The sequence below is a fragment of the Alnus glutinosa genome, chromosome 5 (assembly GCF_958979055.1).
Source record: "Alnus glutinosa chromosome 5, dhAlnGlut1.1, whole genome shotgun sequence".
NCBI lineage: Eukaryota > Viridiplantae > Streptophyta > Magnoliopsida > Fagales > Betulaceae > Alnus > Alnus glutinosa.
In genome coordinates, this window is record NC_084890.1 from 30,386,653 (window position 1) to 30,403,449 (window position 16,797).

Consider the following 16,797-nt stretch of genomic DNA (forward strand, 5'->3'; position numbering starts at 1 on the left):
TAATTAACTAAAAGGATTTAGGTTGTTGAAAAGCACACCAAAGACTATTTTTGGCTTCTCCTAATTAACCGACAATTCTGTTGCTACCCAAACTTTTACTAGCCGTATCCAAACAAAACAAAATATAAAATAGATCCTAATTTTCACGTGTATTTTTAATAGTATTAATTAATAAAATATAGGACATCTGTTTTTAGAATTTATGATTCTTGCTTACGTTTTAAAAATGCATTTGGGTTTACATGCTTTAAAGACATAGTCAACCTTTTAAAACTGTCTATTTCATCATCATTGTAGGATAGTTGGGGAGTCTTGAACGGATAAAGAGTAATGCTAAAAAAATTTTATATATATATTTTTAATTTTGATCTCATAATTAACTATCTCATAATGTTGACGTGTTAGTTCCAAGCAATTTTTGGATTAATCTTTGTCTTTTTTTTTTAAAAAAAAAAACAAAAAAAGAATCTAAAGAATATTGTTTACATCGACACTATAAAATAATTATGAGATATATATAACATTAAATCCCAAATGGGCAGTAAACTTTCCTCTTGATCTAAATATAAGCCTTAGGCATATGTCTATATCACTTTCCCTCCTTGTTTATCAATTATCAACTGCCAAATTGACTAATTATGTGTCATGGAAATGTAAAGGGGAAAGCAAGTTTAATTAGTCCCCAAATATGGGGATGTATCATTAATGCCTCCTGACCTTTGTATTTAACTGTTTTCTGCCCCTTCTTCAAGGCGCAACTCATGGGATTTGGCCCTTCTGAGTTTAGTCAAATGAGAAGAAAAAATAAAAATAAAAAAATCAATTAATGCATAAATCTTTACATAAGCATGCCGTCATTGATAGTCTTTTTTTTTTTTTTTCGAGTCAAATGGTGGAATTTAAAAGAAAATATTGACAATTTAAAAGAAGAAAATGCATGGATTCAGAAATTTTTCCTGCTGAAGATGAGCATGCATGTGCCAAAAAAGATGGATCGTGATTCTTGACTTTGGTAGCAAAAATACCCATTTATACAACCTTTCTTTTTTTTCTTTTTTCTTTTTTTTTCTTTTTTTTTTTTTTATGGAGAATTCACTTATAACTTATGAACTTTCACTATTTTTAAAGAATGTATATAAATTTTAAAACGTCTTTATTTAGTGTATTTATTTTTCAGAAAGTTTCAATCTCAGTCATCCGTTAGAATTTTTCGTTAAATTTTGTTAAAATTCTCAAAATACCCATCATTTTTTTAGGAAAAAAAAAATTGCTAGGATTTAATTTTAGGTGTTGGTTAGAAATTTAACGAAATTTGCAAAAAAATATCCATGCATGAATCTTTGAAAATTTTTATAATTTTTTTTTTAAAATAAAAATAAACACATTGGTATTTTGAGAATTTTAATAGAATTTAATGGAAAATTCTAACGGAAGATTGAAATTGAAACTTTCTGAAAAATAGATACCTTAAATTGAGACGTTTTAAAGTTTAGGTACCTTCTTTCAAAAGGTATGAAAGTTTAGAAGTAATAAGTGAACATTTTCATTTTTTTTTTAAAAAAAAAAGATAATTGTACCACTGTTCCCTAAGGTTGGCCTAAATTACGAATCACTCCCTAAACCCGTTTTTCATCCACCAAGTTAACAGAATCCGTTAGTTTGCCACGTCATATAAATAGTGAGACAACCTTTAAATAACATTTGTATTGTAATCTACTAATAGACTTTGTTTACTTGGTGAACGAAAAACAAATTCATGGAGTGATTTGTAATTATAGTACCATAGGTAGTGATTCGTAATTTAGGCCAGTCCCAGAAATCAGTGGTGCAATTATTAAAAAAAAAAGGTACAAATCATATTTAGTCCTTAAATTTTTATCTGATTTGGATTTAGTCCTTAGGTTTTTAATTTAAAAAATAAGGTCTTTAAGTTTTACCCAAGTTTCAAATTAATCACTCTATTAATTTAATGTCAAAGTTAACGATTTTTCACTTGTCACATATGTTTCATTTGACATTATAGGGTTTATGTTGGCACCCAATACAATGTCAATATCCATGTCAGCATCAAATTTAACGGTTTTCCATCTAATGTTACAAATCTAAAAGATTAAGATGACGAAGAATATGATTTTTGTTTTTAGAGTTGGGTCTTTTTTTTCTTTTTCTTTTTCTTTTTTTTTATGGATGGCTTGACGCTTAATGATGTGGCATTGATATTAGGCATTGATATGAACGCTGATTTGTCAATTGAGATACACATGAAATATGACAAGCTATTAATCTTGAGGAAAAAATTGACAGAGGGACCTATTTAAAATTTGTGCAAAACCTAAGGACCACATTCTTGAAATTAAAAATACAATGATTAAATTCAAATAAGATAAAAACCTAAGGACTAAATATGATTTTTCCCAACAAAAAAAAAAAAAAAAAATCACTACTTTTTTGAATTGATGCATTAGCTTTTGGCTTTGTGCATTTAAGACCATAATTCATGTGATTAAGATAAAGAGTTGTCAAACACCGCCATGGTTATTAAAAATTTATCCTTATCCCACTTGAGAGTTGAGAATCAATCAATGGCTGCTCACTTTCTATATATATGTATGCACGACCCTTTCCTCGTGTCATCTCTTTCCTTTCCCTCGCATCTTACGTGCATGCACGCCTTATCCCTTTTCTCTCTTTAATGTCATTTAATTTACGTAGTTATTCATGTGACATGTACTCACAAAATATTCCAACAAACTCTTCTTTACTTCAGTTTATTAAACATATATATCTTCTCTTACATGTATATATATATTTTTTTCCTAAAAAAGTGAGAAAAAGAGGTTAAGTGAATGCTTTAAAAAATAAGATTACAACGAGCCCATCTAACAAGACCATGTGCACGATAATCAGCACATCGAGATACTTTCAAAGCATACCAATTTTAAAAGGATGATAAGTCTAAACATATATTTTTCCTTATGTGTATTGTTTTTGAAAAAAAAAAATTCCAACCCAGTTTAAAATAAAACTTTATTTGACGCCAATTGTTAAAATGTTGGTTAAATGATTAAATTTATTATTTTTTATCGGCTTAAACTTTTAGAATAAGTAGTAATTCTAATATTATATCAAAGCAAAACATCTTGACTTCGAATATTATGGCCAAGTGGATAACAGAGTTTCACCCGGTGTATTTTATTTTACAGAGAAAATTTAGGTGACAAGAAGAAGTTAATAACATGTAGCTTTCTGGTGTCTGTAGGGTAGAGAAGCTTTGAATGTAGTAGCTATTACTAGTTAGACCTACCTATCAATCGGGCCCTTCTCCTACGATTTTACTTTCTTTTTTGTTGTTGTGACAAACAGGCTGGGCACTGAGGCTGTACTGTGACCTTTATCCATTTTTCTAGCCCTTTTGTCATCTCCTTGACATATATTTAGGCTTTTTGTTTCGGTATAAAATATTTTTTGTTGTTGTTTGTTTGTCAATCATGAAAATGGTTCAAAAAATATTTTATGGCATTTGGTAGAATAAAAAATCGCTAAATATTTTATTTTATTTTCATATAATATGAGGAGCTGTGAAAAATAAAAGAGACAACAAAGAGAATATGTGGAGGAAAAGAGTGATAATAGAAGGCCTTCGAGAGTAAAATTGAGATCCGGTACAATTGTCTGCTCATATTGCTTGCAATTTAAGCAGGCAATTGTGAGAGGATCCTTGTGCGGCTCACTTGCCTGGGTAAGCGTTCGGACAACTCTAGACCTGTTCGAATAGGTAGGCACCGTAAGAGACCTCTCACAATTGTCTATTCGAAAATATGGGATAACGGCGGAAAATAGTTTACGCATATGAGAAACGTAAACCATTTTATGTTGTATAAATGTTATTTTCTTTACTTAACGGAAACATTTTTAACTTAACACATTTTATGCCGCATCAAATAACATTTTTCAAAAAATAATTTTTTTTTTTTTAAAAAATGGTATTAACCGTGGGCATCTATGTTATTTTAAAATGTAAATGGCCGGTGAAAGAAAAATGTATATTTTTTGCCCCGTCTTCTATTATTGACGTACGGGTATGGCTGAGAGCTCATCCTAAAGACTAGTTTAGGCTTGTTGCTGGAGGTGGCTCTATCCTCCACATTAATATTATTATTAACTAAAAGTATTTAGGTCGTTGAAAAGCACCCCCAAAGACTAGTTTTGGCTTCTCCTAACCGAAAATTCTGTATAAAAACAAAACAAAATATAAAATAATTTAGAAATTAATAGTGGAGCCTTTTGTTTTTTTCACAAATTTTTCATTGCAGAAAATATGAAAATGACATCTAATTTTCACATACATTTTTAATAAGATTAACGAAGTATATGACATTTATTCTTAGAATATGTAATTCTTAAATGCATTTGGGTTTACATGCTTTAAAGACATATGTCAACCTTACAAAAATGTCCATTTTATAAATGAGGTGATTATTATTTTTTGAACGAAAGATCTGAGTATTTTATTGATCAAAGATCACAAGCATAAAGCTCTTACATCACAAAACATAAAGGTCTATGAGGTTACATAATCATAGATACAAATAAAATTCTTACATTAAAGTGTTATATATGACTTTCATCTTTCGTTAATTCATGCACAAAAATAGTTAAAGATGTGATCATTATTGAATTTACTGTTTTAGCAATGAGTAGGTCATCATAATTGTTGGATAATTGGGAGTTTTGGGACCGACAAAGAGTAATAGGTTAGAAATCATATTTTTTATTTTTTTATTTTATCTCATAATTATCACATAATGTTGACGTGTGAGTCCCAACTAATTTTTGGATCAATCTTTGTCTTTTTTTCTTTTTCTTTGTCTTTTTTTTTTTAAAAAAAAAAATGGAATCTAAAGATTGTTTACATCGACACTATAAAATAATTATGTGATAAAAAAAATATAATTTCTAATATTAATTCCCAAATGGGTAGTAAACTTTCCTCTTTATCTAAATATAAGCCTCATGCATATGTCTATATCACTCTCCCTCCTTGTTTATCAACTGCCAAATTGACTAATTCATGTGTCATGGAAATGTTGAGGGGACATCAAGTTTACTTAGTCCCCAAATTTGGGGATGTATCATTAATGCCTCTGACCTTTGTATTTCACTGTTTTCTGCCCCTTTACAAGGCGCAACTCATGGGATTTGGCCCTTTTGAGTTTAGTCAAATGAGAAGAAAAAAAAATTTATTAAAAAAATCAGTTAATGCATAAATCTTTACATAAGCATGCCGTCATTGATAGTCTGATAATTAAGTCCTTTTTTTTTAAATTTTTTTTCGAGTCAAATGGTGGAATTTAAAACAAATATTGACAATTTAAAAGAAGAAAATGCATGGATTCAGAAAATTTTCCAACTGAAGATGAGCATGGGATGTGCCAAAAAAGATGGGTCGTGATTCATGACTTTGGTAGCAAAAATACCCATTTATACAACCTTCTTTTTTTTTTCTTTTTTTTTTTTTTTTTAAAAAGGGAGAATTCACTTATAACTTCTTAACTTTTATCTTTTTTGAAAAACATGTACCTAAATTTTAAAACGTCTCAATTTAGAGGTATCAATTTTTTCAGAAAGTTTCATTCTCAATCTTCCGTTAGAATTTTTTATTAAATCCTGTTGAAATTCTCAAAATACTCATTCATTTTTTTTTTAAAAAAAAAAATGGTAAAATTAAGGTGTTAGTTAAAATTTATCAGAATTTACAAAAATACATATGGCTGAATCTTTGAATAGTTTTATAAAAAAAATAAAAACAATGGTATTTTGAGAATTTTAATAGGATTTAACAGAAAATTTTAACGAATGACTAAAATTAAAACTTTCGGAAAAATGGATACCTTAAATTGAGACGTTTTAAAGTTTAGGTACCTTCTTTCAAAACAAGTGAAAATTCAAGAGTTATAAGTGAAGTTCTTAATTTTTTATTTTTTATTTTTTTTTAAAAAAAAGAGAGAGTTGTCAAACATCGTCACGGTTATTAAAAATTTATCCTTATCCATTTGAGAATTAATTACGCACAAAAATTTATCCTTATCCCCACTTGAGAATCAATCAATGGCTGCTCACTTTCTATATATATGCATGCTGTCTTTCCTCGTGTCATCTCTTTCCTTTCCCGGCCCTCACATGTTACGACTTACGTGCACGGCTTATCCCTTCTCTCTCTAGCTTTAATGTCATTTACGTACGTAGTTATTCATGTGACATTTTCTCACAAAATATTCCAACCAACTCTTCTTTAATTCAGTTTATCAAACATATATTTATTTTCCTAATTAAATGAGAAAAAAAAGGCTAATTAAGGGAATGCTTACAAAAACAAGATCAGAACGAGCCCATCTAACAAGAGCATGTGCACGATAATTAGCACATCGAGACCCTTTCAAAATATTCCAACTTTGAAAGGAAGATAAGTCTGAACAGATACATTTCCTTACGTGTTTTGTTTTTTTAAAGAACTTTCTGAAACTCAGTATAAAAGAAAACTTTGTTTAACGCCAACTGTTAAAAAATTGTTGGTCAAATGATTAAATTTACCATTTTCTATCGGGTTAAACTTTTGGGATAAATAGTAATTCTAACATTATCTCCGTCAATTCACCCCCTCTAATTTCAGGCTAAATATTTTACGTGTTGGTTCTTACTTATTAAAGAGAAGTTGAAACTTACACGTGAGGATGAGTTTTAAAGTGTTCGTTAAATGATTAAATTTACACGTTCCTACCGGCTTAAACTTTAGGTTTAAAAATTAACGCCAACAATATCAATGAAGCAAACTTTCATTTATAAGATTTGTTAGATACAAAGATTACTACATTTCATCATAACATACATGATAAGTTCCTCCTCACACTTTTTAAGCCTATATATAGTAAGTACCACATCCTACGCAGCAATCACCATACAAGTACAACAAAATATAGAGGAAACCTTTTTTTCCTTTTTCTCATAAATAGTTGGAAATACTATTTTTATCCGAATTAAAATCAGATAAAAAAAAAAAAGTGTTTCCAACCATTAATTACTCCGTAAGACAGAGCCGTTACTTCTTGACGCTTTTAGGAAAGATCCACTCTTGGTGATCTCGCGTAACGGCTTGTCCGTGAACCTGATTATATTGTACACCCATGCACCGGATATAGCCCCAAGAGTTGTTGCCGAAAGGTACACCCATAAGCTTTCGTACTTGCAATGTACAATAGCAGGCCCCAAGCTTCTCGCTGGATTCATCGATGCTCCTGAAATTGGCCTGTCAAAATAATATCCCCACATCATTAGACTAAGGTACTACAATTTTTATTACAAGTTTTTTATAAATTGATTTTACCGTTCTCGTGACGGTCTTCGTAGTACTATCGCATGAGTTTTTTTTTTTTTTTTTTTTAACAAATAGCATGTGTTATCATTAATACAAGAAAGCTTGAAGGCATACAACTTGAGAATTAAGGGACAGACCCCCAACACTTTAAGCCTGAAGAATCTGACTTAAAAACAGCTGTCTAAGCAGAATCACAAATCTCACTAGAATTACATTTAAGCCCCCTTACAATAAAATTTCAATAAAATTTAAGTCATACATGGGCAGACTGTACATAGAAACAAAGGAATACATAAACACATCTAACAGAAAAATCACTTAAGCCGGCAGTATGGACACTGTCATTGCCAGAGACCGGCGCGTGAATTGATAAAAGAATGGAGTAAAACAGTGGTATTTTAAGTATTTTTCTTAAAATATGTACCAAACATTAATATATACGAATGTCATACAATTTGATGATATTAAAAAAAAAAAAAAAAAGATTTTCAGTGTTGCATCATCCTAATTATATAATAATTGTATTGCAGTCTACCGGATAAATAAATATAATAAAAAAATGGTGTGAACATATAATTTGTGCAATATATTCTACTATTCTAATAAGATTAGATTAAGCTATTACCCGGCAAACATTACGTTAAGTAGGACCGTAGACCCAACAGCAAGGCCAGCAAGCTCTCCGATCTGCATTGACAAAATATATATATTTTAACACTTTATATATTTATTTATTTGAACAGTGTAGAAGAATATTGATACGTAATTGTCAACATGGATAAGCTTCAAAATTATTTTCGTATTATAACTCAACACATTTGGGTTTATATACAAGGCAGATTGCTTGATATCATAAGATTCTGTACGCAATCGGTCAATGAGATGGGAGAACTAATCAGCCAACCAAATTGGCTAATTATAATTAATTTGTTGTGCAATTACTTTAATCGGAGAATTTGATTGAATATTAATTATATGATTTTTTAAAATATTTCATCGGTGATTTGACATAATATCACTATCAAGAATTAAGATAAGCTTTTTTCTATTTGAAGGCTAACAAAGCTCTTGGTCGGGATGGGTTTACCCCCTATTCTTTCAAGAAGACTTGGTGTATTGTTGGAGACATGGTGTTAGGGGTTGTAAATTTTTCTTTCTTCTAACGAGAAATGTTCTTTCTTCAACTCCTCAATTCAACTCTAATAACTTTTTTTAAAATTAATTATTGATTATTTAAGGCTTACATGAAAGAAAACAAATCTAATGATTAATTTGAAATTTTTTTTAAAAAAATGGATGAAAATTAGACAGAAATTAAAAAAGTATCTGATCTCTTTTTTTAAAATTAGTATGTCTTATAAACTTAAACTTTTGAAATAAATTAACAAAATTAAACAAATAAAAGGTTGAAAAAACTAACAGCTCTGTTGTCGGTGGCAACACCGGATATGACAAACATGAGGTAGAATGTGATTATGAACTCGAGCACAAAAGACTGCAGGTTAGACCCCGCCGGAATTGTTCCGGCAAACCGGTTCTCTTGCCCACTGAATATCAACCGAAGGGTGCCGCTCGCAAGTGTTGACCCGAGGACTTGAGCTGATACATAAGCTGGCACCTACAAGAGATATAAATTTGACAAAAGAAAAATAGAAAAAGAAGTTTAAGTCAGACAGACAAATCTGATTCACATGGTATTTTTTGCAGAATATTATTTGAATACAATGTGGATTGGTTGGGAGAAGGCATATGAATCATGGGTTTTTCTCACGGCTTAAAAATTCACCAAAATTGAAGTAATTTTTTTTTTTTGGTAAATAAGTTGAAAATACATGAATTTTTTACATACCCATTTGGGTGTTAAAAACAATTAATAACATGCCTTTTTAAAACAAGTTGGAGAATGTTTGTTTGAAAGGAAACTGGGTTGTTTAGAAACTGCAAAAAAAAAAACTTGTTAATTAACGCTCTTTCTTGCAGTGCACCGAAACAAGAATGATAAATTTTCTCTGGTGTAGTTTACCTGCTTCCATGGAAATCTTCTGCAAGTGGCAAATGCAATGGTGACCGCAGGATTAAAATGGGCGCCGGAGATGTGGCCAACAGAGTAAACCAGAACCATCACAGCCAGCCCCCATACTATTGATATTCCCGGCTGAGTCACCACCTTGTCATTGTCCAAATTCACCACCACCGCTCCACAACCGGCAAAGACCAAGAAGTAGGTACCAAAAACCTCTGCCACCAACTGTCATCAACAAAAAAAAAAATTCCCTTATTTATGTTAAATCGGCTTAGATAAGGCTGAATATGCAGACCCAAAAACATTCTTAAAGCTCATGTTTTCTAGGACTTGGCATATAAATTGAAAAAGAATAAAGGAATCAACTAAATATATGCACCTTCTGCATGAAAGGAACAGAGAGACAGAAGCCTCCTCCGTGGTTAGTTTTGGAGGCAGAGGAGGCATGGTTGTGATTGGCCTCGCATTCTTTAACAGACAAAGCAACATCATGGTTTCCGTTACTTCCTGAATTCTCTGCCATCGCTCTTGACACAAGAAGAAAGGAAGGAACAGAGGTGAAAAAACAGAGAAATGAGATTGCTCGGCTTTGGCAAAGAACAACCGGGGGAACAACTCCAATTTATTGGTACAAAAAGATCCCAAAAGAGAGAGAGAGAGAGAGAGAATGGACTTTTTGGATCTTTTCTAGAATCCTTTATAAAACTCAGTTTCACTTACTAACTAAGCAACGTGAAATTTAACACTTGTAACTATCTTTATAAACTATTCACTTTATGTATAAAGACAGAAGTGTTACAGAAACTGTTTTCTATAGTCTCTCAACAGTCGAGTATCTGATTGCATAAGTTGATCGTATTTGTTTGTGAATTAATTCCATTACTCCTTTTAACATTACCATATATATACATTAATTAATTTGGAGCTTTCTTAAAATTACTTATAAAATTTAATTTCACCTAATAAGTAATTAATGTGAAACTTAGTACCTAAGAATTCTTTTTTATATATAAACCACAAACTCTACGTGGACAACTCTTCTTTCCAATATAGAATTAGAGTGTTATAAACTCCCTGACTTCAATTCCTGACGTCCTTGAAAAGAGTTTCTATGCCTATTGATGACTGTAGCAATAACTATTTTTGTTCTGACATTGCATTAATCTTTAGCATCTGATGCATATACTTTGATTTGCTGATATGGCCAAGTGGAAAACAGAGTCAAGTTAGACAAACTTTCACCCGGTGTATTTTATTTTACAAAGAAAATTTAGGTGACAAGAAGAAGCTAACAACATGTAGCTTTCTAGTGTCTGTAGGGTAGAGAAGCTTTGAATGTAGTAGCTATTATTAGTTAGACCTACCTATCAATCGGGCCCTTCTCCTACGATTTTACTTATTTTTTGTTGCGACAAACAGGCTGCCAGGCTGGGCACTGAGGCTGTACTGTGAGTCTGTGACCTTTATCTTTCTCTGGCCCTTTTGTCATCTCCTTGGCATATATTTAGGCTCTTTGTTTCGGTCTAAAATATTTTTTAATTTTTGCGGTTTGTTTGTAAATCATGAAAATGGTTCGAAAATATTTTATAGTATTTGGTGGAATGAAAAATCACCAAACATTTTATTTATTTTCATATAATACGAGGAACTGTAAAAAATAAAAGAGACAACAAAGAGGATATGCGGAGAAAGAGAGTGATAATAGAAGGCATTCGAGAGTGAGATTGAGATTCGGTGCAATTATCTGCTCATATTGCTTGCAATTTGAGTGGGCAATTGTGACTTGTGAGAGGACCCTTGTGTGGCTCACTTGTCTAGACAGGTGTTCGGACAACTCTAGATTTGTTTAAAAAGTAATGCTAGAAATTATATTTTTTTATTTTTTATTTTTATTTCATAATTATTATATAATGTTGATGTATGAGTCCCAACTAATTTTTTGATCAATCTAAAGATTGTTTACATCGACACTATAAAATAATTATATAATAAAAAAAATATAATTTCTAACATTAAATTCCAAATTGGTAGTAAACTTTCCTCTTGGTCTAAATATAAGCCGTATGCATATGTCTATATCACTTTCCCTCCTTGTTTATCAACTGCCAAATTGACTAATTTATGTGTCATGGAAATGTTAAGGGGACATCAAGTTTAATTTAGTCCCCAAATTTGGGGATGTATCATTAATGCCTCTGACCTTTGTATTTCACTGTTTTCTGCCCCTCTACAAGGCGCAACTCATGGGATTTGGCCCTTTTGAGTTTAGTCAAATGAGAAGAAAAAAAATATATTAAAAAAATCAGTTAATGCATAAATCTTTACATAAGCATGCCGTCATTGATAGTCTGATAGTTAAGTCCTTTTTTTTTCGAGTCAAATGGTGGAATTTAAAAGAAATATTGACAATTTAAAAGAAGAAAATGCATGGATTCAGAAAATTTTCCAGCTGAAGATGAGCATGGGATGTGCCAAAAAAGATGGATCGTGATTCACGACTTTGGTAGCAAAAATACCCATTTATACAACTTTTTTTTTTTTTTTTTTTTTAAAGGAGAATTCACTTATAACTTATGAACTTTTATCTTTTTTGAAAAACATGTATCTAAATTTTAAAACGTCTCAATTTAAAGGTATCTATTTTTTCAAAAAGTTTCATTCTCAATCTTTCGTTAGAATTTTTTGTCAAATCCTGTTGAAATTCTCAAAATACACCTTCATATTTTTAGAAAAAAAAAATTGGTAAAATTTAGGTGTTAGTTAGAATTTAACAGAACTTACAAAAATACAGATGCATGAATCTTTAAATAGTTTTATAAAAAAGAATAAAAACAATGGTATTTCAAAAATTTTGATAGGATTTAATAGAAAATTCTAACGGATGACTAAAATTAAAACTTTCTAAAAAATAAATACCTTAAATTTATCCTTATCCATTTGAGAAATAATTATGCAGAAAAATTTATCCTTATCCCCACTTGAGAATCAATCAATGGCGCCTGCTCACTTTCTATATATATGCATGCTGTCTTTCCTCGTGTTATCTCTTTCCTTTTCCTGCCCTCACATGTTACGACTTACGTGCACGCCTTATCCCTTTTCTCTATGTCTAGCTTTAATGTCATTTACGTACGTAGTTATTCATGTGACATTTTCTCGATCACAAAATATTCCAACAAACTCTTCTTTAATTCAGTTTATCAAACATATATTTATTTTCCTAATTAAATGAGAAAAAAAAGGTTAATTAAGGGAATGCTTACAAAAACAAGATCAGACGAGCCCATCTAACAAGATCATGTGTACGATAATTAGCACATCGAGACCTTTTCAAAACATTCCAACTTTAAAAGGAAGATAAGTCTAAACAGATACCTTTCCTTACTTGTTTTGTTTTTTAAAGAACTTTCTAAAACTCAATATAAATGAAAACTTTGTTTAACGCCAACTGTTAAAAAATTGTTGGTCAAATGATTAAATTTACCATTTTCTATCGGCTAAAACTTTTAGGATAAATAGTAATTCTAACATTATATTAGAGCAAAACATACATCTTGAGTTCAAACATTATCTCCGCCAATTCACCCCCTCCAATTTCAGGTTAAATATTTCTCGTGTTGGTTCTTACTTATTAAAGAGAAGTTTGAGCTTACACATGAGAATGAGTTTTAAAGTATTAGTTAAATAATTAAATTTACACATTTCTACCGGCTTAAACTTTAGGTTTAAAAATTAACGCCAACAATATCAATGAAGCAAACTTTCATTTATAAAATTTGTTATATACAAGGATTACTACATTTCATCATAACATTCAGTCATGCATGATGAGTTCCTCCTTACACTTTTTAAAGCCTATATATAGTAAGTACCACATCCTACGTACGCAGCAATCACCAAACAAGTACAACAAAATATAGAGGAAACCCTTTTATCTTTTTTCTCATAAATAGTTGGAAATACTATTTTTATCCGAATTAAAATCAGATAAAAAAAAAAAGTGTTTCCAACCATTAATTACTCCGTTAGACAGAGCCGTTACTTCTTGACGCTTTTAGGAAAGATCCACTCTTGGTGATCTCGCGTAACGGCTTGTCGGTGAACCTGATTATATTGTAGACCCATGCACCGGATATAGCTCCAAGAGTCGTCGCCGAAAGGTACACCCATATGCTTTCGTACTTGCAATGTACAATAGCAGGCCCCAAGCTTCTTGCTGGATTCATCGATGCTCCTGAAATTGGCCTGTCAAAATAGTAACCCCACATCATTAGATTACGAGCATTGGTAAGGTACTACAATTTTTATTACACGTTCTATATAAACTAATTCTACCATGCATTCTCGTGACAGTCTTCGTAGCTCTGTCGCATGAGTTGACTAAAGGATGTAGTAAAAACAGTAGTATTTTAAGCATTTTTTTAAAAAAATTATGTATTAAACATGAATATATACGACTGTCATACAATTCGATAATGTAAAAAAAAAATTTAAAAAAATTGATTTTCAGTGCTACTTACTGAACAAATATATATAATAAAAAAATGGTATGAACATATAATTTGTGTAATATATTCTAATATTCTAATAAGATCAGATTAAGCTATTACCCGGCAAACATTACGTTAAGTAGGACCGTAGACCCAACAGCAAGGCCAGCAAGCTCTCCGATCTGCATAAACAAAAAATATATATTTTAACACTTTATATATTTATTTATTTATTTATTTGAACAATGTAGAAGAATATTGATACGTAATTGTCAACATGGATAAGCTTCAAAATTATTTTCGTATTATAACTCAACACATTTGGGTTTATATACAAGGCAGATTGCTTGATATCATAAGATTCTGTACGCAATCGGTCAACGAGATGGGAGAACTAATCAGCCAACCAATTGGCTAATTATAATTAATTTGTTGTGCAATTACTTTAATCGGAGAATTTGATTGAATATTAATTATATGATTTTTTTTAAATATTTCATTGGTGATTTGACATAATTAAGACAAGCATTTTTCTATTTGAAGGCCAACAAGGCTCTTCGTCGAGATGGGTTTACCTCCTATTTTTTCATGTAGACTTGGTGTATTGTTGGAGATATGGTGTTACGGGTTGTGAATTTTTCTTTCTTCTAATGAGGAATGTTATTTCTTCAACTCCCTTGGTTCAACTCTAGTAACTTTTTGTAAAATTAATTATTAAATATGTAAAATTCACATGTAAGAAAATAGATCTAATGATTAGTTTGAAAAATAAAAAATAATAATAAAAAAAAAAGATTAAAATTAGACAGAAATTGAAAAAGTATTAAATCCCTTTTTTTATGTGTCTCAGACGAACTTCTTAAAGTAGTCATTCTACAGCTATCTCTTTGATCTCGAAAGTTTCTTGCTGCTAAAAGATTTTAAGTTCAAATCCTGATTCTATATTTCACCCATATTAGAGCAGATATCTGAATTCAAACACCGACTCTATATTTCACCACCCATGTTAATTAAATATTTCACAACGTGTTAACCTCACTTGTATGATTAAAATTAGTACGTTTTATAAACTTAAACTTTTGAAAGAACAGCTAGAATTAAACAAAATTAAACGAATAAAAGGGTGAAAGAACTAACAGCTCTGTTGTCGGTGGCAACACCGGATATGACAAACATGAGGAAGAATGTGATTATGAACTCAAGCACAAAAGACTGCAAGTTAGACCCCGCTGGAATTGTTCCGGCAAACCGGTTCTCGTGCCCACTGAATATCAACAGTAGGGTGCCGCTCGCCAGTGTCGACCCGAGGACTTGAGCTGATACATAAGCTGGCACCTACAAGAGATATAAATTTGACAAAAGAAAAAAAGAAAAAAAAAAAAAAGTTTTAATCAGACAGACAAATCTGATTCACATGGTATTTTTGGCAGAATATTATTCGAATACAATGTGGATTGGTTGGGAGAAGGCATATGAATCATGGGTTTTTGTCACAGCTTGAAAATTCACCAAAATTGAAGTAATTTTTTTTGGTAAAATAGTTGAAAATACATGAATTTTTTACATACCCATTTGGGTGTTAATAACAATTAATAACATGCCTTTTAAAACAAGTTGGAGAATGTTTGTTTGAAAGGAAAGTGGGTTGTTTAGAAACTGCAAAAAAAACTTGTTAATTAACGAGCTTTCTTGCAGTGCACCCAAACAAGAATGAGAAAGTTTCTCTGGTGTGGTTTACCTGCTTCCACGGAAATCTTCTACAAGTGGCAAAGGCAATGGTGACCGCAGGATTAAAATGGGCGCCGGAGATGTGGCCAACAGAGTAAACCAGAACCATCACAGCCAGCCCCCATACTATCGATATTCCCGGCAGAGTCACGACCTTGTCATTGTCCAAATTCACCACCACCGCTCCACAACCGGCAAAGACCAAGAAGTAAGTACCAAAAACCTCTGCCACCAACTGTCATCGACAAAAAAAATTCTCTTTTTCATGTTAAATCGGCTTAGATAAGGCTGAATATGCAGACCCAAAAACATTCTTAAAGCTCATGTTTTCTAGGACTTGGAATATAAATTGAAAAAGAACAAAGGAATCAACTAAATATATATTATGCACCTTCTGCATGAAAGGAACAGAGAGAGAGAAGCCTCCTCCTTGGTTGGTTTTGGACGCAGAGGAGGCATGGTTGTGATTGGCCTCGCATTCTTTAACAGTCAAAGAAACATCATGGTTTCCGTTACTTCCTGAATTCTGTGCCATCGCTCTTGACACGACAACAGAGGAAGGAACAGAGGTGAAAGAACAGAGAAAGGAGATTGCTCAGCTTTGGCAAAGAACACCCAGCGGAACAACTCCAATTTATTGGTACATAAAGATCCAAAAAGAGAGAGAGAGAGAGAGAGAGAGAGAGAGAGAGAGAGAGAGAGAGAGAGAGAGAACGGACTTTTTTAGTCCCCAAATATGGGGATGTGTCATTAATGCCTCCTGACCTTTGTATTTAACTGTTTTCTGCCCCTCGTCTGGGCGCAACTCATGGGATTTAGCGCCCCCCCCCTTTTTTTTTTTTTTTTTTTTTTTTTGAATAAATAGCATATACTATTATAAATTGCTGAAAAAACTCGAAAGCATACATCTAGAGAATAGAGGTACAAGACCCCTACATTCTAAGTCAGAATGATCTGACTTAAAATACAGCTGCTTAAGCAGTACACAAATTTTACAAGAACAAACATTTAAGTCTCTCTTTACAATAACGCACACTTCAAAAGAAAAGAGGATCGGTCTAACTCCAAGCCTACAAATAATCCCAGCAAAATTTGAGCAATACAAAAGCAAATTGTGACATGCGAAACAAATGAATAAACACAAAACAGAAACCACAAAGCAAACAGTGTCGAAAAAACGTCGT

General features: G+C 31.6%; 2 protein-coding genes across 2 annotated transcripts; both read right to left on the minus strand.

Moving 5' to 3' along the window:
- Window positions 1–6,817: 6,817 nt before the first annotated feature.
- LOC133868402 (aquaporin NIP1-1-like) lies at window positions 6,818–10,038 on the minus strand. Its single transcript, XM_062305290.1, has 5 exons — window positions 9,775–10,038; window positions 9,396–9,620; window positions 8,793–8,990; window positions 7,998–8,059; window positions 6,818–7,303 (listed from the first exon to the last, which is right to left on the minus strand). The coding sequence occupies exons 1-5, from the start codon at window positions 9,916–9,918 to the stop codon at window positions 7,072–7,074; spliced, it is 861 nt and encodes a 286-aa protein (XP_062161274.1). The 5' UTR covers window positions 9,919–10,038; the 3' UTR covers window positions 6,818–7,071.
- A 3,173-nt stretch (window positions 10,039–13,211) lies between these two features.
- Window positions 13,212–16,313, minus strand: LOC133868491 (aquaporin NIP1-1-like). The gene is made up of 5 exons (XM_062305394.1): window positions 16,005–16,313; window positions 15,624–15,848; window positions 15,023–15,220; window positions 14,006–14,067; window positions 13,212–13,640 (listed from the first exon to the last, which is right to left on the minus strand). The coding sequence occupies exons 1-5, from the start codon at window positions 16,146–16,148 to the stop codon at window positions 13,421–13,423; spliced, it is 849 nt and encodes a 282-aa protein (XP_062161378.1). The 5' UTR covers window positions 16,149–16,313; the 3' UTR covers window positions 13,212–13,420.
- Between the last annotated feature and the right edge of the window lie 484 nt (window positions 16,314–16,797).

What these genes read in the sequence shown, in the direction of transcription:
- LOC133868402 (XM_062305290.1), bottom strand. Translation starts at nt 9,918, where the DNA reads ATGGCAGAGAATTCAGGAAGTAACGGAAACCATGATGTTGCTTTGTCT. An exon ending in CTGTTCCTTTCATGCAGAAG is followed by an intron (nt 9,621 to 9,774) that starts GTGCATATATTT and finishes TGTTGATGACAG; the next exon opens with TTGGTGGCAGAGGTTTTTGG. An exon ending in CTTAACGTAATGTTTGCCGG is followed by an intron (nt 7,304 to 7,997) that starts GTAATAGCTTAA and finishes TTATTTTGACAG; the next exon opens with GCCAATTTCAGGAGCATCGA.
- LOC133868491 (XM_062305394.1), bottom strand. Translation starts at nt 16,148, where the DNA reads ATGGCACAGAATTCAGGAAGTAACGGAAACCATGATGTTTCTTTGACT. An exon ending in CTGTTCCTTTCATGCAGAAG is followed by an intron (nt 15,849 to 16,004) that starts GTGCATAATATA and finishes TGTCGATGACAG; the next exon opens with TTGGTGGCAGAGGTTTTTGG. An exon ending in TTGCCACCGACAACAGAGCT is followed by an intron (nt 14,068 to 15,022) that starts GTTAGTTCTTTC and finishes TTGTTTATGCAG; the next exon opens with ATCGGAGAGCTTGCTGGCCT.